The 26,447-nt window shown below is 41.5% G+C and overlaps 2 protein-coding genes across 8 annotated transcripts in view; one reads left to right on the top strand and one right to left on the bottom strand.

Annotated features, from left to right (window-relative positions):
• Window positions 1–26,447, bottom strand: part of SH3D19 (SH3 domain containing 19) — a 176,035-nt gene that overhangs the window by 135,221 nt on the left and 14,367 nt on the right. The window lies entirely within an intron of this gene.
• Window positions 1,900–14,270, top strand: PRSS48 (serine protease 48). Its single transcript, XM_045879499.1, is given in 6 exon segments — window positions 1,900–2,177; window positions 4,120–4,385; window positions 5,089–5,258; window positions 7,752–8,015; window positions 8,018–8,060; window positions 14,119–14,270. Coding segments are annotated over 6 exon segments (1,173 nt in total).

Here is a 26,447-nt window from a genome sequence, read left to right on the forward strand (position 1 = left end):
CTATCCCAGAAATTTGCAACAGAGTCACTTCACCCAAGGTAATGCCCATTCCTTGCAGGCAGCCTACATCCAATCATACAGAAGCCCAAAGGCCCAGCCTTCTTGTCTTCAACTCAGGACATCTCTGAAGAGCCAGCCCAGCTCCAGAGCAACTTGTGGGATTGGCTGTGGCATGTATGCAAATGAATTACAGTTCAACCCTCCCTCTGCCCAATCCTGCTTCCATCCTGCTTCCGTTCCCCACCCACCCCCAAGGTGTTGAGCCTGAGACTACTTCCCAATAAACTGCTGCACACAAACCTGTTAATCTATTTCCCAGAAAACCAGACTCGCCCTATATCCTATGGCTAACACTGTGACAAAGATGCTGCACTTGATCTTAGCCAAAAGGCCAAGAAGCGGTAACACTGTGACAAAGAAGGAAACAAAAAAAATTGGGAAAAATGAGCCAGGTACTAGGTTAATTTCCTCTTTTCCACATCTTGGTTTTGAAGAATCCTGTCCATCTTCTACTTTCTTGCTAGAGAAAGGGTCCTGTTCCTTCGGATCCCCTCTGACCTGCCCTGTGCGGACACCTTCCGCATCCTCCCCACTCCCATCCTCCAATCCACAAGCAGGAACCCCAGACATCCTGCTTTCCCTGGACAGTAGGGGGCGCCTCAGTCCCCGGCTCCTCCCCCTGGGTTCCTGCCACTGCATTTCTGAAGTCTGGTCCCTTCAGTGCCTGGCCCTGGGGTGAAAAACGGAGAGGAGGGGGTGAACCAGAGGAATCCATCCAGGAGGAGAAGCTGGTCCCGTCTACCTTCTCTGGCTGCTCCCCAGCCGGCCTCTCCCTGGGAGCCTGAGTTCAGGAAACAGAAAGTACTGATTCTGAGGACCAAGATTTGGGCCCTGCTGGTAGTGCCTTCCTACTGTCCCTTCTACTGGGTGAGCCTCTGGGGTAAGGGGGCATGGGGATGGGAGAGGCAGAGGTTTTTGGCTGAAGGAATTACCACACAGAATAATAGGACACTTCACCCATGGGACATTACTTATGAATAGTGTGTCCTGGGGAAGTCCTGAGGGGATATTATATGCAAAGCAATAAACAAAAAAAGACCCCTGCCCTCATAGGGCTTATAATCACTGCACTTATTAAATATATAAATTTTAAAGCAGGTTAGAAAGTCCTAAATGTTAGGAAAGGAAAGGGGCAGCAGGAGTGGAGGGGCAGGAGGTGTGTTGTAATTTTAAATAGGGTAGTCAAGGAAATTTCATAAGGAGTCATTTGAGCAAAGCCCTGAAGGAACTGAGTGACTTAGCTACAAGGATCTAGGAAAAAAGCATTTCAAGCAGAGGGAATTTGAAGTATCAATACTCTTGAGTGATTTCAGGCATAAGCTTGTTCACTTATTTTTCTGGCCCACAATGATTTAAAAGAGCAGGGTAGGTTGAGAGCAGGAAAAAGGTAAGAGTTAGAAATAAGATACACAAATACTGCAAAATGCCAATTCAGATAAAGAAAACAGCTCATAAACCTCAAAAGCACCTGAAGGCATCATTGTGTTTACAACCTAATATACCTGATATTCCTGGTGACAACCCTGAATCTTCCAGTAAAAGTTAAATTACGTTCCATGTATGCTGCTAAAGAAGGCAGGTAAGTATGTAATTCTCGAGATTCCCACTAATGGGTAGACATTTATAAAAATCTGGCCTTTAATACAAATCTGAGAAATTTAAATACATGGAAAGCCTCTCCATTCAGTGAATCTAGACGTAAGATGCATTATTGTATACTAATGATATGGTGTCTGTCTTAGGGTCTTGCCCAAGTTCTTCCCCCAAAAAGAAAGATCTGCAATCAGGTGAGTGGTCTCTACCTAGACTGCTGGGTTTGGAACTGGGATAGGACGGAGGATGGAGGCGACGGGGGACTCAGGTCCTCGGAACGGATGGGAGTTTAATGATGATAAGATGAGAACCAGAGGAATGGGACACGGAGAGGTCCACATGTCCATCTCTCTTCTTTCTGTGGTGTGTGGACGACCTGTATACTCAGGCCGTGTTGTGGGTGGCCAGGATGCTGTTGCAGGGCACTGGCCTTGGCAAGTCAGCGTGCGCTTGGGCCAGAACCATGTCTGTGGAGGGTCTCTCATCAGTGACAGGTGGATACTGACAGCACACTGCTTAAAAAAGTGAGTCCTGCGAGCTTTCCGTAGAGCTTTGGAGGCGGAGAGTGAAGATGGCGGCCTCCCAATCTCTGCCCTGGAGGAGCCGAGAACTCAGGGCCCCGCTCCTCAGTGAGCCCCCAGAGAAAAGCCGCCAGTCACTCCCACCTCCCCGGTCTCCGGCCGCACTCCGTGCTCGCCCGGCCTGTGACCGCGCGTTTCTATCTCTGGCACCCGACCCCGGGTGGAGTCTCCAAACCCAGCAGATCCCTGCGGTGCGCTCCCGCGCGGCTCCTCCCGGGGGAGGAAGATGGGGCTTTTAAAGAGGTAATTAAAATAATTAAATGAAGTCATGCGAGTGGGACCATAATCTGCTATGAGGGCTGTCCTTATACGAGGAGGAAGAGACATAGGGATGCACGCACAGAGAAGAGGCCACGTGAGGACACAGCAAGAAGGCACCAGCAGCAAGCCAACATGAGTGGCCCCAGGAGAATCCAGCCTTGCTCACACATTGATCGAGGACTTCCAACCTCCACACCCACAACTGTGTGAAAATACATTTTTGTTACTGAAAAAAAAAAAAAAAAAAAAGTGAGTCCTACTGGGGGCTAGCACACAGATAGGTTCTCAGTAAATACTTGAATGATTTCATGAATGAAACAACAGACACATCAAAGTGGTAAGATGAGTCGGCGTACCTGGGTGGCTCAGTCAGTTAGACTGAGCCCTGAGTCGGGCTCCATGCTCAGCGTGGAGTCTGCTTGAGATTTTCTCTCTCTCCCTGTTCCTCCCCCTGCCTGCACTTCTCTCTCTCTAAAATAAATAAATAAATAAAATCGTAAAAAAAAAAAAATGAAAGTGGTAAGAGGGGGAGGCAGAAGGAAACCCTACATCACCTTGGACTAGGGATAGGACATAGAGGTAGAAAAAGAAATGACAGAGATAGGCACTATATTAGAAACTTCTTCTTACTTTGTGCCTAATCATTTCCTAAACATCAGCCAGGAAACTCTGTCTTGAGCTCTTCTGGATCACAAACACAATCGGAGCTCTCTCAGAGCTCCTGCTCTAAGAGAAGCAAGGTGCCATGTGGAGAACAGTCCTAGGGAGAGGCTCATGTGAAACTAATGTCTCCAGCCAACAGCTAGTGAAGACTTGAAGCCTGCCACCATAAGGGGGTTTGGAAACAGATCCTCCCAGAGTCAAGCCTTGAGATGACTGTAGCCCAACTCGATTGTAGCCTCGCAAGAGATGAGGCAGAAGCACCCACTGAAGTCACACCTGATTCTTGACGCCCAGAAACTGTGAGATAAATGTTTGTTTTCTTAAGCCTCTAAGCTTTGTGGTAACTTGTTATGCAACAACAGATAAGTAATATATATAGAAATCAAAACAGCAGGACTTTTCAATAACAATACCCAAAGCTCAAAGAAAATACAGAACAAGAACTTCAAAATGCTGGGAAAAAATTATTTCCAACCCAGAATTCTACCCATATGCAAATTATTGATCAAGCGTGGGATAGAAACAAGACATTTTCAAATATACAAAGCAGCAAAAATATTACCTCTCATGCACATTTTCTCAGGAAGCCATAGCAGAGTGTGCTTCACTAAAATCAAGGAGAGAAAAACAAGAAAACATGGAATAGAGAAAAAAGGGGGATATAACCCAGAATAGAATCCCCAAGAAAATGGGAGAAAATACAGGACAAAACTCTGGCCATAAGCATATAAGAGGAGACCAGAGAGACAGGAGACAACAAAAGAAAGTGGTTAGGGAGAGAGGAAAGGAGAAACAGCAACAAATCAACCCTAGTCCAAGTTGGAAGTAGCCTGGTTCATTCTAGGTCCATTACATCCTTTCTTGCCTAGACACTTGGTGCTATACATAGGCAGCTTGTTCCCACCCAGCTGTAGCACCTAAGCCTGCTCCACTTTTAGTCTTCTTTTTCTATTCCCCTTAGGAACTGGATTCCTTTGTTGTATACTGTACAGCTGGGATCGATTCAGATAGACCAACCAAGTCAAAGTGTGAAGCATCGTGTGTTCAAAATTATTATCCATCCCCAAACTCAACATACAACTGCAGACATCGCCTTGTTGAAACTGGTCTCTAGAGTCACCTTTACCTCTTTCATCCTGCCCATCTGCTTGCCCCGTATCACAAAGCAGTTGAAAGTTCCAGCCTCTTGCTGGGTGACTGGATGGGGAAAGGTTAAAGAAGGTGAAGGTGAGAATGGGTAAAGAAAGGGGTTCTTTTATCCATCATCCTCTTTGTACCCACTCCAGAACATTTGCATTCTAGGTATACCATTACTATGGCAAATATTTTTTAATAAACCCCAACCTATTGATATTATCTGTAAGTCTTCAAATAAGATGTCTTTTTCACATTTATTATGTTTTTTAGATCCTGCTTAGAGTCTAGCTAAAGCTGCAAGAGCAGATACTAACAATTTGAACACATAATTACTTCTCTGAAACAAAGGTTAACAAACCTGATCTAAAGTCTGGAAGAGTCTAGTATTTTTGAAAATCTGTTCTTAAAGTGTTGTGTCAACTCTTTCCCAGGAGGAGTGAGGACAAGAAATGATCTGGGAGCAGAAAAATAGGAAAGGAAGAAGTTTTAGAGTATTTCAAAAACTCCTATCTTTATTGAATCAAACTGTATCAGAATTTCTCTTTATTTAAAACACGAGGAATACCCCACACTGGCACATTAGAAAAATCTTAAAACAAATAGAAATAATTTTGAATTATCCATTGTTTCAGATTAAATTTACCAAAAATATTCTTGTATTAGCAAATATGATTAGAAAGTGATTGTATTCTGCTTTCGGATTCTCATTCAGAGATTTCTGCAAATCATGACTGAATTTTGCCGTTGCAACTTTCCAGATTGCTTTTCCTTTCACTCCTGTCTGTCTTTACAGATACCGATTACCCCTCCATCCTCCAGGAAGCAGAAATACCCATCTTTGACCGCCAGACCTGTGAAAAACTCTACAACCCAATCGGTTCCATACTGCCAGAATCAGAACCAGTCATCCAAGACGACGAGATATGTGCTGGTGATACAGCTAAAATGAAGGATACTTGCAAGGTTAAGGTTTGCTCTTGAATTTTTTTTTTTAATACGAGACTTTAATTTTGACCCAGGTTTTCCTGAATGTAAACAACAGTAGACTGGGAATCAGGAGACAAAGGTTCTGACAATAATTCTTGTGTTATGCTGGTTCCATGCTGCCAGAATCAGAGCCCGTCATCCAAGACGACGAGGTATGTGCTGGTGATACAGCTAAAATGAAGGATACTTGCAAGGTTAGGGTTTGCTCTTGAATTTTTTTTTTTTTAATATGAGACTTTAATTTTGATCCGGGTTTTCCTGTATATAAACAGCAGTAGACTGGGAATCAGGAGACAAAGGTTCTGACGATAATGCTTGTGTTACGCTGAATTACCGATGAATTTAACCTCTTCAACTTTTGATCTAGAGAAACGCTAACTTTTGGTTACTGGGTTTTCACAGACTTGTATATTTTTATAAATATATTAAGAGGTTGACACAGAACTGCCAACTTTATTTTTTCAAGTAAGAACATTTCACTCTATATTAAAAGATGTCATTCCACTGTCTCCTGATCCTAACTGTCCAATGAAGACTCGTCCATCATTTTTGTCTTCCTCCATTGAGTGTGATGTGTTGTTTTGCTCTGGCTGTTTTCAATATATTTACCTTCACATTTGATTGTCAGAATGTGATGGGGCACCTGGGTGGCTCAGTAAGTTGAGCATCCAACTCTTGGTTTCAGCTCAGGTCAGCAGGGAGTCAGCTTGGGATTGTCTCTCTCTTTCCTTCTGCCCCTCCCTTGCACATGTGCATGCTCTCTCTCTCTCTCTAAAATAAATAAATAAATCTTAAAAAAAAAAAAGAAGTTTGAATGTGATGTGCTAGGTGTAATTTTCTTTGTATTTATCCTATTTAGGATTCATTGTTTTTGTTTTTTTAAATCTAATCTGTTCTTTTATCTTTTATCAAAACTTGAGAATTTTTTCATTCATGACTTCTTCAAATATTCTGCCTCATTTCTCTCTCTTCCTCTTCTAGTTGAAAGAGAAAATGTAGGTTACACCTTTTGATTTTTTTCACACAGTCTCTGATACTGTTTTATTTTTACCTTTCTCTGTTCTTCAAATTGGATACTTATAAATTAATCTATATTCAAGATTACCTCTCTCCTGTCATCTACATTTTAGTGTTAGGTTCATCTAGTGAAAGTTTTCTTCACATATTTTCACATATTTTATTTTTTAGTCCTAGAATGACCACTTGGTTTTATTTCCTTTCCCTCTCTCCCCCTTCCTCCCTCTCTCCTCCTCCTCCTTCTCTCTCTCTCTCTCTCACACACACATACACACACTTTTCTCTATCTCTGCCATGATGTCCTATTTGTATAGTCACTATTTGCAGTCAAACAACAATGGAACACGGTTTGACACCCACTAGGATGGCTATTATCAAAATAGATAATAACAAGAGTTGATGAGGATGTGGATAAATTGGGACCTTCATACTCCTTCTGGGAATGTAAAATGGTACTGCTCTGGAATTACTATTCTTCAAAAGGTTATATACAGAGTTACCATATTACCCAGGAATTCCACCTTAGGTATACACCCAAGAGAAATAAAAACATGTCCACAGAAAAAATTATGCATGAATATTCATAGCAGCATTATTCGTAAGAGCCAAAAAGTGAGAATAATCCAAATGCCCACCAACTGAGGACAAGATCAACAAAATGTGGTATATCCAAATAACGGAATAATTTTCAGCCATAAAAAGGAATGGAGCACTGATAGATGCTACAAGGATGAACCTTGAAAACGGAATGTTAAGTGAAAGAAGCTAGACACAAAAGATCATATATCATATGGTTCCATTTATACAGTATGTCCAGAATATGCAAATTCATAGAGGCAGAAAGCAGATTACCAGCTGGCCTAGGGCTGAGAGGAAATGAGGGTGACTGTTAATGGGTATGGGGTTTCTTCTGAAGGTGATGAAAATGTGGTGATGGTTAAACAACATTGTGAATATACTAAAAACCATTGAACTGTACACTTTAAATGGGTGAATTGTGTAGTATATGAATTATATCTCAATGAAGCTGTTAGAAAAAGAGACAGCAATATTGAAAGACAAACCATCAACTACTATCACTATCATTTTACATAAGAAAAGATTATTTTAACACTAAAAAAAGGCAATAAGAACCTAAGAATAGAAAAATAAGGACTGTTCGTTCAACTGAAATAAATTTACCTTTAGAGAAAAAATTCATCACATTAATTTCTCTTTTTTATCACAGATATAACTACTGATATATTTAGCTAAGGTCTCTGCCAATTTCAAATTGTAGGATTCTAGAAATCCCATGATCTTCCCCTAATGCAGTAAGAAGTCCAGCTCCCTCTAGAGCTCTCCAGCTCCACGGGTTCCATTGCCCCATTCTAAGGAACTCTCCACCTCTTGTGACCACTTTCCTCTTCAAGGTCCCTTTTCACTACACTCACGACCTTTATCTTTCCTCAGGGTGATTCTGGAGGACCTCTGTCATGTCATATTAACGGTGTATGGACCCAGATAGGACTAGTAAGCTGGGGAATAGGCTGTGCTGAATCTCTCCCTGGAGTCTACACCAGCGTGATCTACTATCAAAAATGGATTAAGACCACTATCTCAAGAGCTGAGGTCTTGGGTGCCAATAATTTGGACTTACCTGACTTCCTGTACCTTACTGTACTGCTCTCTCTGGCTCTGCTGGGACCCTTCTGTGCCTTTGGGCCTAACACCGTACCAGGAGAGTAAACAGTATAGCTAAAGCCACTGGCCAAGTACAGGGTGAGGGTAGGAATACACAGAGATTAAGCCCCAGGAGCAGAGAACTCACAGAGAGTCACTAGGAACCCTGGATTACTTCATTAAAATAATTAGAAATGATTTTGGTTTTGAGGTTCTTTATTCTAAAAGTATGTTTTAGGGGTTGGAATGTGAGTAGCTGAGAAATAAGGCTGCCGCTTCTGTGCACGGCATTCTTTGTCCCTGACTATGAATCTTACAAGGCAAGAAAGGTACCTTCTATGAATAAGTAATTATGGACACAAATGAATGGCTACTGGAGAAGAGGGCAAGAAAAGAAGTATCTGTGAAGGCAAAGTGAAGGAAAGTCCTCAGGAAATATATTAAGAGTTTACTTTGGGGGCCCCTGGGTGGCTCAGTTGGTTAAGCGTCTGCCTTCGGCTCAGGTCATGATCCCAGGATCCTGGGATTGAGCCCCGCATCGGGCTCCCTGCTCAGCGGGGAGCCTGCTTCTCCCTCTCCCTCTGCCTGCCGCTCCCCCTGCTTGTGCTCTCTCTCTCTTGCTCACTCTCTCTCAAAAATAATTAAAAAAAAAAAAAAAAAGAGTTTACTTTGGGTCCATGGCTTGCATTATGGGCTTCTTGTCTATATTACTCACTTCCTCTCCTAACCTATACTTTGCCTCTGCAAGGAGTCAAATAAAAAATGTGTATATATAATTCATTTTTCTGAAATTTTTACTTTTTGAAATACCAATGTGACCTACTACCAAAAAATGGATTAATGCCAGGATCTCAAAAGCTGAGGTCTTAGGTTTCAATAATCTGGACCTGCCCAGGTTGTTTAATGTTACTCCAATAATAAAGTACTTTAAATGTTTAATAAGGACAGGATAACATCCCTTGCTTAACTAGCATGCTTCTTTTTATTAATCCATCCCATGACCTACTATTTCCTACTTTACCTAGGCTTCCAGGAGCTCAGAGCTAAGTTATATACTCAATTTCAGTCATTATCTTTATCCTAGATTATTGAGTATAATTCCATTCACATCTCTTTTTATTTAAATCATCCTTGGAGCGCCTGGGTGGCTCAATCATTAAGCATCTGCCTTCGGCTCAGGTCATGATCCCAGGGTCCTGGGATCGAGCCCCGCTTCGGGCTCCCTGCTCGGCGGGAAGCCTGCTTCTCCCTCTCCCACTCCCCCTGCTTGTGTTCCCTCTCTCGCTATCTCTCTCTCTGTCAAATAAATAAATAAAATCTTTAAAAAATAAAAATAAAAAAAAATAAATCATCCTTCATTTCTCATTTGAATGAACTTGAAAGTTTTATTGCATCTGTGTCTTTCATGGTAAGTCAGCTTTCAAAAAACCCAACTTTTTGGATAAACAAATACCTTTAATAGGAAGTGAGGGTAGATTCGGAAACTTAAAATCCTTGCTAGCCGTTAACCCCGTCTGTCTTCTGGACGGCCACTACCCGCCAAACCCCATGTCCCTTCCCTCACTTAACACCTATGCTCAACTCCATTTATTCTCCACAGCATTCAGACTAGTTTTAAAAATAAAGATTTTTTAAAAATAAAGATTTTTAAATACATTTCTCCCCCCATTTTCCCTGCTTCAGCACTTCAAAGACATCTCCTTGCTCAGAGGATAAGGGGACCAAAGTCCCTAAGAGGGCTGACAAAGCCATGCAGGTTCTGATCCCCGCCCGCTTCTTCAGCCTCACGGCACCCTGCTCTCCACGCTTTCAATTCTTCAGATGTTCCAAATCCCCTCTCAGCGCCGGACTTCTGCATCTGCTATTCCTGCTCTCCTACTGCCTTTGCCTAGTTAATTCTTACTGTGCCTCAGATCTCAACTCACCTTTCACTTCCTCAAGGAAGCTGTCCCCATCTCTCCCGACCAGAACAAATCCCCCACTGTATATTCTCTTAGCATTATGGAGCCCTCCTTCGTAGGACTCAACACAGCTGTAATATATTATTCATTCGTGTAATTGTCTAGTTAATGTATGTCTTACCAAAATGTAAGGATTTTTGTTTTTGCCAACCACTGTATCCTAGTTTCACAAAATACTTGTTGAACGAATGAATGAATGAATGATGATCACTCAACCTCTTCGTTTCCCCAACTAACAACCTGGGTATTTTGTTTATGGAGGTAGCCCAGAACCTGACACAACGTCTTACACAAAGTAGACTTTCAAATATTAGTTAAATAAAAGAATGAAGGAAAGAACACTTCAGTCTTGTTCTCCTTCTCATCTCTCTCCAGCCATAATAAACGAAGGAGAGAAAAGAGCACATAAAACAGGTAAATTGGAAGGTTTCTGGAGGCAAGGATTTAAGCTAGGCAACCGCTGAAATGACATAGAGGGCAAAGCAAAATGGCAACTGAGAAAAAAGAACAAGAGAGAAAAAAGGGGCAAGAAAGGAAAATAGAGGAGAAAGGACAGACTAAGATCAAAACAAACAGGAAGAGAAAGCACACAAAAGTATGTGCCAAGACAACACAGCAAGAGGACATAAAGAAGGTCAAGAAAGCCAAAATATTGCTTCCTATCATTTCTCCAGACTCTTAGGAAGCACCTGTTCTGCAGCATGGGATCTGGCAAAATTTTTCTCATGAACCAAGAGGTGAAACTTAAAAACTTTTGGAGGGACCAGACCATTCAAAGGGAAGAGGACCACATGACCTCACTGTCCTGGCCACTACTGGTTGGATGTACCAGGGATAAGCACCTGATCAAACAGCTGCCCAGAGGTGGTGGGGCAGTTGGCCTAAAATCTTACCTGACAGATGCACTCAATACTGGACAACCCAACAGATCCCCTCCTGGGAAGTGTGAGTATGCATCGTCTAGTATTCAGCATGCACTCAACAGTATTAAGTGCCCACCATGTTCTAGGCACCATTCTGGCCACTGAGGATACTGCAGTACATTCAACACATTAAGCCTGCCTTCATGGAGTTTACATTCCAGTGGGGGAGAGAGACAATAATCAAATGCAAAATAAATATTTGTTATAATGTCATGTATAGGAAAGTCTGATAAAAACAAAAGAGAAGCAGCAAATAGAGTATCACGGTGGGGGATTCCACTTTAGATAGGGTGGTCAGGGAAATTTCCCTAAGAAGATGACATTATATAGAGGTCTACATAAAGGAGGATAGAAAAAAAAAAAATCCTGAGAAAGAACATTCCAGGTAGAGTGAATAACAAGTACAAAGGTTCTGAGTTGGAAGTATGCTAGGTGCGTGTGTGAGGAAGAACAGAGAAGTCAGTGCAATGCTAGAACACTGTGAGCAAAGAGGGAGAAGGGGATGAACTGAGACCAGAGAGGGTGCTGAGTGCAGGTCCTACAGAGCCTGGAAGGTCCCTGTAAGGACTCTGAATTTTATTCTCAGTGCAATGAGAGGGCACTGGAGGGCTAAGAGCAGGGGAATGATGAAAGAAGAACAGAAAATCCCCTACCACAGTGCATCGGAGTATGCAGAGGACATGAGGGGGCTAGGATGGTAGAGAGGGTAGTCAGATGGCAGCAGAGTTAGACAAGCAGAGAGAATAAGAATCTGATACCAACGTACTAATGAGCAAAACACGAGGGCTACATACAGTATCCTGGAGCATCAGTGAGGAAGGTTTGATTCCATAAGGCTGTGTGTTGTTGTCTGCCCTACTCCCCACCTGTACTACCCTTACAATAGGGCCCCACAAACCAAGGTGAAGAAAAGCACAAGCCCAGGTTTCTTACCATCTACTTTATAATTCATCATTAAGACACCTCCCTAACTTCCTATTTGTCTTTTTTCCTTCTTACCCAGACCAATGTTCTTCTCCCTCCTTCATCCCGCTTCTACCTCTAGGCATTGTTTTATCTGCCCTCTACTCCTGAAATACCCTTCTCTCATAAACCTCAACCCACTTATTTGTCTATTGGTTAAGAAAAAGAGGTACTGAAAATCTAAAAAGCACACTGAAAGGACCCTAGGAAATGGTTTTAAAAATTAACAGGAAATGGGTGAACTATATGGTGTGTGAATTATATCTCAATAAAGGTATTTTTAAAAAACAGGGAAATTTTTCTCCTGTTTAAATAAAAATGATTAGTCTGTATGTATTTAGGACTCTCTAAAGATCTTCTAAATAATCCTTGTGACCATTTCAAAAAAAGGTTCAAACCAATTACATACATTTTCTGTTTCAAATGCTAACACATAAAATGTAAAGCTTAACCCACTATATGATACAGCAACTGGTACACATTGCCGGGGGGGGGGGGGGCGATCAATAAACATTTGTATTCATGCAACTAAAATGTCAAGTACTTACTGGTAACAAATTTAGTCAGTGACACCACAAATGACCAAATGGGGAAGAAATAAATAGGGACATCTTTACACTCTATTTTGGAGGGGGGCTCAGCAGCATTTCTGCTTTAAAAATCGATTTTAATTTGTAGAACACTTTATTCCTCAGAATATCTGGTTTAATATGCTCCAATTTTCACTTTCACATCTTTAGGAATTTTGCTAAGGTCACATTTAACAAATAAAGCTGTACACTAAGGCTGTCAGCAATTTCCCCCCTAAAAGTGGGGGAAAATTATATAACTATTTCCAGATCTTTTATTAATATAACAAATGGATTATTTCAAGTAATTGCCCATTCTTCCTTTATTTCACCCTATTATTTCCTTTATTTCACTATTTCACTTATTTTCCTTTATTTCATTTTATTTCCTTTATTTCGCTATTGTAAAGTCACCCTCAAAATGTGGGGACATTCTGGAAAAAGAATTCAAAATAATAAAATGTGGAGGTTGTATTTTGATGTTATTTCTTTTTTTTTTTTTTTTTTTTTTAAGATTTTATTTATTTATTTGACAGAGAGAGACACAGCGAGAGAGGGAACACAAGCAGGGGGAGTGGGAGAGGGAGAAGCAGGCTCCCCGCAGAGCAGGGAGCCCGATGTGGGACTCGATCCCAGGACCCTGGAATCATGACCTGAGCCGAAGGCAGTCGCTCAACCGACTGAGCCACCCAGGCGCCCCCTGATGTTATTTCAACAGTGGCTATTTTATCTTTTCAGATGCTTGACTTCATTCTGAAGCTACACTATTCTCCCCACCACATTTGACTATGTGTAGTTTATTTACATACTAGAAATCAGCTGAGAATTTTATTAAACATGTTCCTTCTTCAGGAAAGGGAGGAAGAGGAAGGAGTCACTCAAAATAACCAGAGGTTAGACTCATTATATTCCCTACTATCAACATTAAGAGAAAATGTTCGTTGTCCTCAGAATAAAAAAGATTGAAATCTTTAATAGGAAATTCTAGTTGTTGTTCAGGATAATCACCCTCGACCGATCCAAATTCTCTCCATGGCATCTTCTACCATGTAAGTGCTCACTTCCCCTCGCCATGTGGTTGGAAGAGAGTGACTGGCGTCTAGTCCTGTGGCACTTGGTGCCACTCTTACGACACTAGCCCACACTACCTTGTACCATAATTAACTATGAATACCCAGGAGTGAAAAGAATAAGATAGGATGAGGGCCTAGGACTCCAAGATGCTAAAAACTCCTGATTTTAGTGGAAATTAGTGATAAAAGGATAGATTCTAGATGCAGTTGAGTAAAACTGAGATAATACTTTGATTTAGATATTGATTTTTTGATATTTTGATATTGATTTAGATAGTTGATTTAGATATTTGATTTAGATTTAGATATGATGTGAATGGACTGGATGTGGATGATGAGATTGGTAATTGGGATAGAAGGATGTGAAAGAAAAGGACCTAAAAAGAGAAATCTAGAATGACTCCTAGGTTACTGGCCTCAGAATGGTCATCCTATTAAATGAAATGAGGAAGGATGGAAGAGGAAAAGATTTGACAGGCTACCCAATCCAGTGGTACCTGAATTCCCCCAAGGATGTCAATCTTGTAATCCCTAGAACCTGTGACTATGTGACCTTATCTGGTAAAAAAAGACTTTCCCTACATAATTAAGTTAAACATTTTGAGATGGAGAAATTATGCTGAATTATCTGGGTGAGCCCAACAGAATCACAAATTTTCTTATAAAAGGAATGCAGGAGAGTGGGAGTCTGAGGTGTTTTCGCGACTATGCAAAAGACACACAGACTGAAGCAGAAGGGAGAGAGGAGCAAAGATGCTATGCTGCTGGATCTGAGGACGAAGCAAGGGGCTACAAGCCAAAGAGTGCAGTCAGCCTCTAGACGTAAAAAAAGGCAAAGAGATGATTCTCCCCTAGAGCCTGCAGACGGAACGCAGACCTACGACACCTTGATTTTAGCCCAGTGAAACGGATTTCAGACTTTTGATCTCCAGAACTGTGGGACAATAGATACATGTTGTTGGAAGGCACTAAAGTTGTACTAATTTGTTACAGCAGCAACAGGAAAGGAATATATTCATCTTAGATTTGAGAAGCCTATCAGATACCCAACTAACAATGCCAAGCAGACAGTTTGGAGCTTAGAGAGGGCAAGACTAGAGAAATAGACTCACAAGAATCTGTTTGAATTATGGACCCTCTTCCCCACACTCTCACCCTGCGCCCCAAAACACTTATGCCTACACACATTTTCATGTAATTTCAAGATGCTCAAGGATTCCTAGAACCTGCAGAATATTTTAAGTAACCACAAGGCAGCCTGTTCTAACCCTGATAAGAAGACTGTTCCCTCCAAGGAGGAGGGAACCAAGTAACTCTTTCCTTTTTTAAAGATTTATTTATTTGAGAGAGAAGAATGAGAGAGAGAGAGGCGCACGTGCACATGAGAGGGGGGGAGGGTCAGAGGGAGAAGCAGACTCCCTGCTGAGCAGGGAGCCTGATGCAGGACTCGATCCTGGCACTCCAGGATCATGACCTGAGCTGAAGGCAGTCACTTAACCAACTGAGCTACCCAGGCACGCCCTCCAAGTAACTCTTCATTAAAAAAAAAAAAAATCTTTAAAAATTTGTTTCCCAAGGGGCGCCTGGGTGGCTCAGTTGGTTAAGCAACTGCCTTCGGCTCAGGTCATGATCCTGGAGTCCCGGGATCGAGTCCCGCATCGGGCTCCCTGCTTGGCAGGGAGTCTGCTTCTCCCTCTGATCCTCCCCCTCTCATGCTCTCTGTCTCCCATTCTCTCTCTCAGATAAAAAAATAAAAAATCTTTAAAAAAAAAAAAAAGAAAATTTGTTTCCCAATACTGCTTATAAAAAAAAAAATTAGAGGGGTGCCTGTGTGGCTCAGTCGTTAAGCATCTAACTTTTGATCTCCACTCAGGTCTTGATCTCAGGGTCCTGAGTTCAGGCCCCGCATAATAGAAATGTTACAGAAATATCTAACATAGAAAGTTCAAATCCCCCATGTAACCACTGTACTTCTCACTACCACCTTTTACACTCCTCATGCTTAAGAATGTGGTCAGGATGCCTCTGACTCCTTATTTAACTGTTTATACATACAGATGTACAGTTGTGGGGTTTTTTTTAAGCTTGCTTTAAAAAAAAAAAATTAAGCCTGCTTTTTAAAATTAGCTTATAACACAAAGCTGTGGTTACAACATCTGCAAAGCCTCAGAGATGAGATATTTGATTCATTTTATTAATAATTCCATATAACTAGGCTAGATAAAAAGGATAACAGTTGGCTGATCAAAGAAATTTTGTGTCAATGAATTTTTTAAATAATGAAAACATTTGGCCTTAAAAACTAAAATCACTAGATCATCTTCAGAGACAAGTATTTGGATGTCAGGAGAAATCTCCTAACCCCCTATGAGGTTCAATGAAGCTATTTTTACTTCTGAAACAGAGACCTAACATGAAAGACCTCAAGGAGATAGTATTCTAAAAAATGCACCTTTTTCCACATTCTTTTGTCCAGAAGCTGCTGAGTTGGTATCATAAGGAAAAATGTGTTACTTCACTAAAAGAGGCCAAATAAATGACTAGTTCCAAAATGGATACATTTTAAAACTTCTAAAAGCAGGTCACAGAGAAAGCAAACAAAACCAATGTCAACCTACCTTTCTTTGCAGCTCATCAGGCCTAACCAAGCTCTTCCAAGAAAGAACAATCAACTGAGCATCAGGATAGGAGCACCCTTCTGTTGGACCATACTCAAAACTGTACAGACTCAGCGGGGCGCCTGGGTGGCTCAGAGTCCAACTCTTGGTTTCGGCTCAGGTCATAATCTCAGGGTCATGAGATCAAGCCCCTCATGGGGTTCCGCTTGAGTCTGTTTGTCCCTCTCCCTTCCCTCTGCCCCACCCTCATTCACACGGCACTCTCAAACAAATAAAATCTTAAAAAAAAAAAAACTGCACACAGTTTTGCACAATATTTTTCATCAAGTGTTTGAATCTCTACAAGTGGAAAACATCTACCAAATACTGTGTGAATTCATAAAATAGGCTCTAGAAAAATCTTTCTTGAACAAAGACAAGCATAACAGGATAGATCTGGGAATTCCCAGGAAAAAAAGGTGCAAGGCCACATTAAGAAACCTGAGTTTTAAGGGGAGGATACAATGTACAAGACACTGAAAGATTTTAATGCTGGGGAAGAACATGGTCAATTTGCATTTTAGAAAAAAACACTTTGATGGATGTGTAGAGAATGAATTACAGAAAAGCAAGTCTGGAGGGACAAAAGCTAGGTACAAGGCCGTTGCGAATAGAGAAAGATATCTGGACCAGGATGGCAGCAATGAGGACAGAGAGAGAAGAATGAGTCAAGGGCCACATAGGAATATATGTTCAATAGAATTTGGTAAGAGATGATTAAAAAATATAAGTAATCATTATGGTGGGGGAGGAATTTAGGAACTCTACCTAGATTTCAGGGTGAGAAATATAGGTTAAAGACATCAAGAATCTATTAAAAAAAAAAAAAAGAAAGAAAGAAATCCAAACAGACACATTATATTCTTACACTGAGCATTTATCAAATAAGCAAGTTGAGAGAATTAAAATATATTCCAAAAGCTCAATGGGCCAATTTTTAGTTACTTACTAGTTACAGAAAGTTCATGAAAAATAACACATAAAGAACCCTAAAACCCAAGTTTTTGCCATGGTTCCAGTCTGCTCACACTAGCGAACCTTTAAGGAGGCTGTGGTAGATGCTGCTGTTCCCAATGACTCACAGCCCTCCCTGGAGAAGGATTATCCACCCACTCAAGGTGCCAGGGGACTTGCAGGGCCTCCAGCAGAAAGACTACACTTCCCTACATCACTAACATTGTTGACCAAAGAAACGTGAATAGAAGTAATATAAGCTACTTCTAAACAGAGGTTTTAAGAGGTGGCACATGATTTGTCCATTGTTCATTTTCCCAGTTAGGGATTGCTCCTTCAGCCAGGATCCCAGAATGAAGAAAACAAGTGAGGCTGAGCTATAGCTCGCCAATTGAATATAACTGTTCTAAAATACTGAGCTTTAGAGGTTATTTGTAACCACAGCATTAACAACAAGGTATGACAGATTTATGATAGACATAGGTGTCTAACAAATAACAATATATGATTTGTTTGTTTCCCTCTTCCAGTTGAATTTTTCTGTTGATCTACTAAGAAGCAATCCTATGGTTAAAAAAAAAAAAAAGTTGGCCCAAGTATCCCAAAACTAAACTGGAAGGAAACTTGTTACTCGGTTACAGCAAACTTTTTCCATAAAGGGCTAGACAGCAAATATTTTAGACTCGCGGGCCACATGACTGTCAGAACTACTCAACTCTGCAGATACAGCACAAAAGCAGCCACAGACAATATGTAAATGAATGAGCACGGCTGTGTTGCAATAAAACTTTATTTACAGAAACAGTGAGTCAGATTTGGCCCATAGGAATTTAGTTTCCAGATCACTGGCCTAGATCCTTTATACTGTCAATGATGAATCTGAGACCCAGAGAGATTAAATCAAGGTCATACAACTGGCTAGTTGCAATTTGAGCATTAGAATGCAGTCTCCTGAATTTAGTCCTCTACAAAAGGTTCTGTTGGGTCACAAGATGGAGATGAGATATACAGCAAAGTATAAGGCAGAGAATGCTAAGGGTAGGTTTTGATTATATTAAATAGCTTTCAACAGTTTGGTTATAAATGCGGATTTGCTTTTCAAGTGATTATGGCTTTCATATAAACAAGTGAATATCGTAAGATCGAATAGGTGAACAAATGATAAATTACCCAATGCCTGAAAAATGATCTTCACTGGAAACACAATTATATACCTCCCTCTATTATCGTGTCCTCAACTTTATCATTTCTTTTATCAACAGGACAGCATTTACTATGATCATTGCAATAACTCATCTTTTTTTTTTTTTTTAAGATTTTATTTATTGGGGCGCCTGGGTGGCTCAGTCGGTTAAGCGTCTGCCTTCCACTCAGGTCATGATCCCAGGGCCCTGGGATCGTGCCCCACATCGGGCTCCCTGCTCGGCAGGAGCCTGCTTCTCCCTCTCCCTCTGCCCCCCCCCCCCCCCCCGCTCATGCTTTCTCTCTCTCCCTCCCTCTCAAATAAAAAAAAAAAACCAACTATAAAAAAAAGATTTTATTTACTTATTTGACAGAGAGAGACACATCAATAGAGGGAACACAAGCAGGGGGAGTGGGAGAGGGAGAGGGAGGAGCAGGCTTCCCGCTGAGCAAGGAGTCCGATGTGGGGCTTGATCCCAGGACCCTGGGATCATGACCTGAGTTGAAGGCAGACGCTAAACTACTGAGCCACCCAGGCGCCCCTGCAATAACTCTCTTGAGGCTATTTTTTTAAAGAGCATAATATGAGCTACAAATACAGTAGACCAGTAGGCAATTATTTCACATGGTATTTTAAATTTGTTTCTTCAAGTAATACTCATTGGAGGAAACTCAAACAATACAGAAATATATAAAGTGACACACACTACGCCCTCATCAATTCCACTCCCCAGAGTGTTAACACATGACTGATTTATATCAATCACAACAGTGCCAACAGTGCAATAAAGCTACTTTCTCTTGGGATGCCTGGGTGGCTCAGTCTGTTAAGAATCAGCTTTCGGCTCAGGTCAGGATCCCGGGGTCCTGGGATTGAGTCCTACATCAGTCTCCTTGCTCAGCCTGCCCCTCCCTCTGCTTGTGCTCTGTGCATGTGTGTCTCTCTCGCTCTAATAAATTAAAAAAAAAAAAAATCTTAAAAAAAAAAAAAGCTACTTTCTCTTTTAACAACAAGAGGAATATGGAGTTCCCCTGGCCAGATATCCCTTAGCAATCATGTTTTTTTTAAAAAAAAAAAAAAGCAACAGAGAGATTAAGGATTGTCTCTGGCCTGGAATTGAGAAAAGCATGCTGCCTACACAGGGTTTAAATGGAGGGTCTTGACCCCAGCACTGTAACCCAATGACCAAGACTCCTGAAATACTCTGATAATGCTACTGTACAATACACAAACACTTCAGAATGAATAAGAATATCCACACCTTCTCTTTTGGTATTAATTGGGAAAACCTGGGCTAACTTGCTCATAAAAAGACAATCAGATTTTTTTAAAATCCATCCTTGAGTAACATCAGTGAAAATGGCAGAGTAAGGAGTTCCAAAAGTCTGTCCTATGTAAAATCTATAAAAAAAAAAAAAAACTGGTAGAAACTGGCAGAACCAACTTTTCTGGAACTCTGGAAACTAACCAACAGCTTGCAACAACCTCTTATTGCACCTAAGTCCAGTGAAACACTTAAAAACAATCTGAATTTTGGTTAAAGTAATAAGCTTTATAACATTTTAACTTACCCTGATTCCATCCCCCATTCTCCAGCTCAGTGGTAGCCTTGAAAATGGCTTGCCTTCTTAGTAGCAGTATCAAAAGAAGGACAAAAAAAAAAAAAAAGAGTAGAACAGACCTCATGCACAAATTGTAATACAGTGGACCCTTGAACAACGTAGGGGGAGGTTAAGGATGCCGACCCTCCATGCAGTTGAAAATCCACACAGAACTTTTGACTCCCCCAAAACTTAACTACAAAAAGCTTACCGTTGACTAGAAGCCTTACTGATAACATAGTCCATTAACACATACGTTACATGTATTATAAACTGTATTCTTACAATAAAGTAAGCTAAAGAATGTTATTGAGAAAATATTTATAGTACTACACTGATCAAAAAAAAAAAATCTGTGTATAAGTGGACCCACACAGTTCACACCTGTGCTTTTTACAGGTCAACTGTAAAATGGGTGCCTTGAAAGACCAGCACAAAAGACTTGCCTTTATCTTGCTTAACTCAGAACCCTCCAAGTGCTAAAAAGTGTCTAGCTGGATGAAGTTTCTTTAAAATATTTACAGGCGAATAAAACACATCAGTTGCTGCTGCATGAGACAATGGGTAACAGTTGGGGGAAACTATATAATAGACTAACCAGACATTGGGAGGAAAGACTGGAGAATAAAATGCTTTAGGGAATAAGGACTTTGAAAAGCTCCTGCACATTCCCGGGGAATCTAGAAAGCCATGGGCATTCCCAGGGTGGGCGCATGCTCAGAAAAGATCTGAGAAGGCCCTCAACTCTCATCTCTGGCAGATCTTCAGGCTCTGCACAAGCAGGAAGTGAAGGCTAAACAAACTGGTACACTGTCCGGCTGGGCCTTGGAAGGTGTGCTGTGATATGCACACAGAGCCCACTGCAAAGACTAGGAGATGGCAGGGGGGCCTCTAGACATTTAAGGAAAACTATCCAATCACTAACTGACCACTAAGGTAATGAAACTAAGACTTCAGTGCCACACATCACAAAGAACACATACTTTACAAAATTAGTTCAGAAAAGTCACTAAACAGGGCGCCTGGGTGGCTCAGTTCGTTGGGCGACTGCCTTCGGCTCTGGTCATGATCCTGGAGTCCCGGGATCGAGTCCCGCATCGGGCTCCCTGCTCAGCGGGGAGTCTGCTTCTCCCTCTCCCGCTCCCCCCTCTCGTGCTCACTCTCTCTCTCTCTCTCAAATAAATAAATAAAATCTTTAAAAAAAAAAGTCACTAAACAAACGATACCCAAAGTAGCAGTAATAATAAATCTTGGGGTGGGAGAACAATCTGATTTCCAGAATTGCTACACTGTAATATTCAAAATGTCCAGTTTTCAACAAAAAATTACAAGGAATGCAAAGAAACAAAATAGCCCACGTGGCGGGGGGAGGAGGGAGATAATATAAATGGTTCCTGTGGAAGCACAGACACTGGACTTAAAAGACACGTTAAATTAGCTATTTTCAAGATGTTCAAAGAGCTAAAGATACTGCTAATAGAATGAAAAACTTAGCTGCAGACTAGAAGAACTATCTTTTTTTTTTTCAGATGACTGCAACTGTTTATTCCCTTTAATCTTTTTTTTTTTAATTTTATTCTTATGTTAATCCCCATACATTACATCATTAGTTTTAGATGAAGTGTTCCATGATTCATTGTTTGTGCACAACACCGAGTGCTCCATGCAGAATGTGCCCTCCTCAATATCCACCACCAGGCTAACCCATCCTCCCACCCCCCTTAGAAGAACTATCTTTAAATCTCATATCCAGCAAAAGATTGGAATGCAAAATATATGAAGAACTCTTAACTCCACAATAGGCAAACAACCAACCTAATTTTAAAATGTGCAAAGACAATATATGGATATCAATTAACCACATGAAAAGATGCTCAACATCATTATCCATTAAGGAAATGCACATTAAAGCCACAATGAAATATGACTATACGTCTACCAGAACAGCAAAAACAAGTAAGAAAAACCGGCCAATACCAAGTGCTGATGAGGATGTGGAACAAATGTAATTCTCATACATATGGCAATAATACAAACTGGTATAGCACCACTCTGGAAAATAGTTTGGCAGTTTCTTATAAAGTTAAAACATACATTTACCATATGATGCAACAAACTGGTATCTAGGTACTTTTAGAGAAATAAAAACATTTACACAAAAAAACTATGTATGAATATCTACAGCAACTTATTCATAATCTCCAAAAACTGAAAACAACCTAAATATCCTTCATCAGGTAAATGGATAAACTGTGGTACATTCACAGAACTCTCAGCAGTAAAACGGAACAAACTATTGGTACAATATAACAATACAAATGAATCTCCACAACACTGTGTTGGGTGAAGGAAGTCAGTCTCAAAGGTCAGATTCATTACGGTTCCATTTATACCATATTCTGGAAAAGTTAAAGCTACAGAGACAGAGAATAATAGATCAGTGGTTGCCAGGGGCTAAGGGTGTAGGGAAGGTTTGACTCTAAGGGACAGCACAGGAATTTCAAGGTGATGAAAGCATTTTGTATCCTGACAATGGTGGTAGTCACATGAATCTATACATGTATTCAAAGTCATAGAAGTACCCAAAAAAAAGTCAATTTTACTGTATATAAATTTTTTTTTTTTAAAGATTTTATTTGTTTGAGAGAGCACACACGCCAGAGAGACCACGAGCAGAGGGAGGAGCTGAGTGAGAAGGAGACTCCCTGCTCAGCAGGGAGAGGGAAACGACCAACTGGAGGCTGGACCCCCGGACCCTGGGAATATGAGCTGATCTGAAAGTAGACTTTTAATCGACTGAGCCACCCAGGCACCCCTGTATATAAATTTTTAAATTAAAGGAAAAAAGGACTGCAGGGGTTCAAATCTCAGCTCCACTTAATTTCTCTTTGCCTCAATTTTCTCATCTGAAAAACAGAATCTGACTTTATGTTATTAAGGGGGATTACATGAGTTCTTGACATATATTAAGCACTAAACAAGTGATTAATAAATAAAATATTTTGTTCAAACATGCCAAAAAGTTGATACTTTTTAAAAACCTACTACCAGAGTAAGAAATTTAGTTTTCAATTAAATGAGCAAAGAAGTAAAGAATATTGGAATTAAAGCCCATAATTCCTCATTATCATTAAACATTCTTTGGAAACCTATTAAGTGATTAGCACCAAATTACCTTCTGCGAAGTGTGAACCTGTGTAAAACCTCTGAACATGAGCCACTCTATTTTAGGGACTAAAACTTCATCCTGTTTTTTGAAACAGTAACTACTCTGGACTATTGAACTGGGCAAAAGCATATGACCAAACACAAGACTGTACACCTATATTCTTTTTTTTTTTTTTTTTAAGATTTTTATGTATTTATTTGACAGAGAGAGACAGAAAGGGAAGAACACAAGCAGGGGGAGTGGGAGAGGGAGAAGCAGGCCTCCCGCTGAGCAGGGAGCCCGATGTGGGGCTCGATCCCAGACTCTGGGATCATGACCTGAGCCGAAGGCAGACGCTGAACGACTCAACCACCCAGGGACCCCAATACCTATATTCTTTTTTTTTTTTTTAATTTTTTTTTTTAAGATTTTATTTATTTATTTGAGAGAGAGAGAATGAGAGACAGAGAGCATGAGAAGGAGGAAGGTCAGAGGGAGAAGCAGACTCCCTGCTGAGCAGGGAGCCCGATGCGGGACTCGATCCCGGGACTCCAGGATCATGACCTGAGCCGAAGGCAGTCGCTTAACCAACTGAGCCACCCAGGCGCCCCCCAATACCTATATTCTTGATAAAAAAAAATTGGACGCTGCAGACAATATTTTCCTAATAACTGTACTCAGAATACTAATTAATTGTAATGTACTCAGAAAACTAATTAATTGTAAAATGTAATTATTACCTTCCAATCATCATTTTTGGAAAACTTAAGTTTCCCAATATGTCCCCAAACTGCTAATAGAGACCCCTGACTCTTACACCTCAGCGTTGAGCTGCTACCCGAATCTGTGCTCCCTTGAACTGCAATTCTAAGACCCTTTCAAATAAATGCTTTTATTTCAGTGCTTCCTCTCTTCTCAGCCAACAAAAGTTTACAAAATCCTTCTGCTCAAGGAGCTACGGAAAGGTTAGCTCCACGTACTATGTTAAGTACTACCGTAGGCTAACAGCAAATGCTATGATTAAGACTTAGTACCAAATGTTCAGTATCGCTGCCCCCCTTCCGGAGCGGCTGTCAAAGGGCAACCTCCTTTCCCCAAGTCAGGAGAAGTCCGCAGCGTTGAACTTGCTGCCTGCTTTGACGCCCCACACGACGCCCTACCACTTGCCCAGCTCGTCATGCCTTCCTCAGGGGCCTGGGGCCTTTAAGCAGCAGCACCGGCTGCAAAAACGGGGCCTCTTACCTTCCCAGCGTCGCTCTCCTTACCTGAAAATGAGCCTCCTTTCCGTGGCCAGGTATCCGAAATCTACGTTTGGACTTTGAAAGCGGGTTCAATGGGGACCCAAGATGGTGGCGCCCCGGGCGGGGAGGAGCCGCTCGCCGCGAGAGCCCACAACCGTCTGCGGTGGCCGCGCTGCGCTGCCAGCGGGCTGAGGTGCCCGCGAGGTCAAGGCCCCGCGGAGCTGCTTTACCAACCCCGAGGCCAAGAAGACCCCGAAGGGAGGCCGTGAGAAGGACTCCCAGCTCGGGACCTGACATCCATTTGCTGCCCTTTCAGACCAAAGCCCAGCACCAGCTGTACTGATGACACCAAGTGGCAAACATCTAAACCTTGTTTTTTTTCCTGAAGATTTTATTTATTTGAGAGAGCGAGAGAGAGCGGGGGGGGGGGGGGTTGGGGGGGCGCAGATGCAGAGGGAGAAGCAGGCTCTGAGCAGGAAGCCCAATGCCAGGGCTTGATCCCAGTACCCTGGGATCATGACCGGAGCTGAAGGCAGATGCTTAACTGAGCCACCCAGGTGCCCCAAACATCTAAAGCTCTTAAGACTAAAAAGGAAATAGGAAAACTGTGAAGTTTCTTGGTGTCAGAGCATATCCTTTCTTCTCAACAGGGTAATCCATGAACAAAGTAGGAATTTCCTTTCCGTCACGGTGTACATAAGGATTTGGGTCAAAATAAAACAAAAATAAGGTAACATTAAATCATTTCTTAAAAGTTCAATTCTATTCTATTTGGCAGATATGTAGTGACCGTAAGTGCCAGTCACTGTTTGAGTTATGAGGCTATAAAAATGAAAAAAAAGGGGCGCCTGGGTGGCTCAGTCGGTTAAGTGACTGCCTTCAGCTCAGGTCGTGATCCTGGAGTCCTGGGATCGAGTCCCGCATCGGGCTCTCTGCTCGGCAGGGAGTCTGCTTCTCCCCCTGACCCTCCTCCCTCTCACGCTCTCTGTCTCTCATTCTCTCTCTCTCAAATAAATAAAATCTTTAAAAATAAATAAATAAATAGGGATGCCTGGGTGGCTCAGTCGGTTGGGCGTCTGCCTTCGGCTCAGGTCATGATCTCAGCGTCCTGGGATCGAGTCCTGCATCGGGCTCCTTGCTCCGCAGGGACCCTGCTTCTCCCTCTGCCTCTGCCTCTCTCTTTCTCTCTGTCTCTCATGAATAAATAAATAAAATCTTTAAAAAAATAAAAAAATAAAAATAAATAAATAAATAAATAAATAAATAAGTCTGTCCCCTCATGGAACCCATTACTGGAAGTCACAGTGTTCAGGTCATGCATGGAGTCTGCCAGTTTTATCCTCGCATTCTAATAAACCTCATAACATCCCCGAGATCCAAAGTCCTATCTAATAGAAGCAGCTGCAGGTGATTCTCAATTGTCCCCTACCACACTCCCCCAGGAGAAGGGATCTGAGATGGGTCCAAAAAGGTAGCTATCTATAGTTTGTCCTGAGCCTCTGAGGTAAACTGGCCTGAGAACCCTGCCCAAAAGGGTATAGGACAGTAGCTAGACAACCTACTTAGAGCCTCTTTCTTGAAGAGGCTGACTGTAAGAAAGAGAAAGCCAATTCTCCAGTAACTTCAGAAGCCACGGAAGCAGACAGAAGTAAAATAAGTCACCAAAAATGGTGGTATCACTGACATACAAGTAACGGTTATCCCAACTTACAAAGAAATGTTCTCTGGAGTCGCTATTTGCTATCAGTTTCCCAGGGCAACTCTTATTTCCGAATGATTTCTGAGGCCATTTCCTGTTTCTTCCAACTTACCTGTGTATCCTTGTAATAAGCCTCCATCAGCTCAGGTTAACCAAACAGGCCTCTATTTTTTACACTGTGAAAATACATAACTATCACATACATTGCTTTCTAGTTACTTCAATGATAGTGCCTTACAACATTAAGTGCAGCCTCGTTATGCTACAAGATAATAGAGGGATTAAATAAAATCCCTGTATAAAATGCATGGTGGGTGCCTGGGTGGCTCAGTCGGTTAAGCGACTGCCTTCGGCTCAGGTCATGATCCTGGAGTCCCGGGATCGAGTCCCATGTCGGGCTCCCTGCTCGGCGGGGAGTCTGCTTCTCCCTCTGACCCTCCCCCCCTCATGCTCTCTCTCTCTCATTCTCTCTCAAATAAATAAATAAAATCTTTAAAAAAAAAAAAAACTTTAA

The sequence above is a fragment of the Mirounga angustirostris genome, unplaced genomic scaffold (assembly GCF_029215605.1).
Source record: "Mirounga angustirostris isolate CCGP_5_RB_7025 unplaced genomic scaffold, mMirAng1.0.hap1 SCAF_2, whole genome shotgun sequence".
Classification (NCBI taxonomy): Eukaryota; Metazoa; Chordata; class Mammalia; order Carnivora; family Phocidae; genus Mirounga; species Mirounga angustirostris.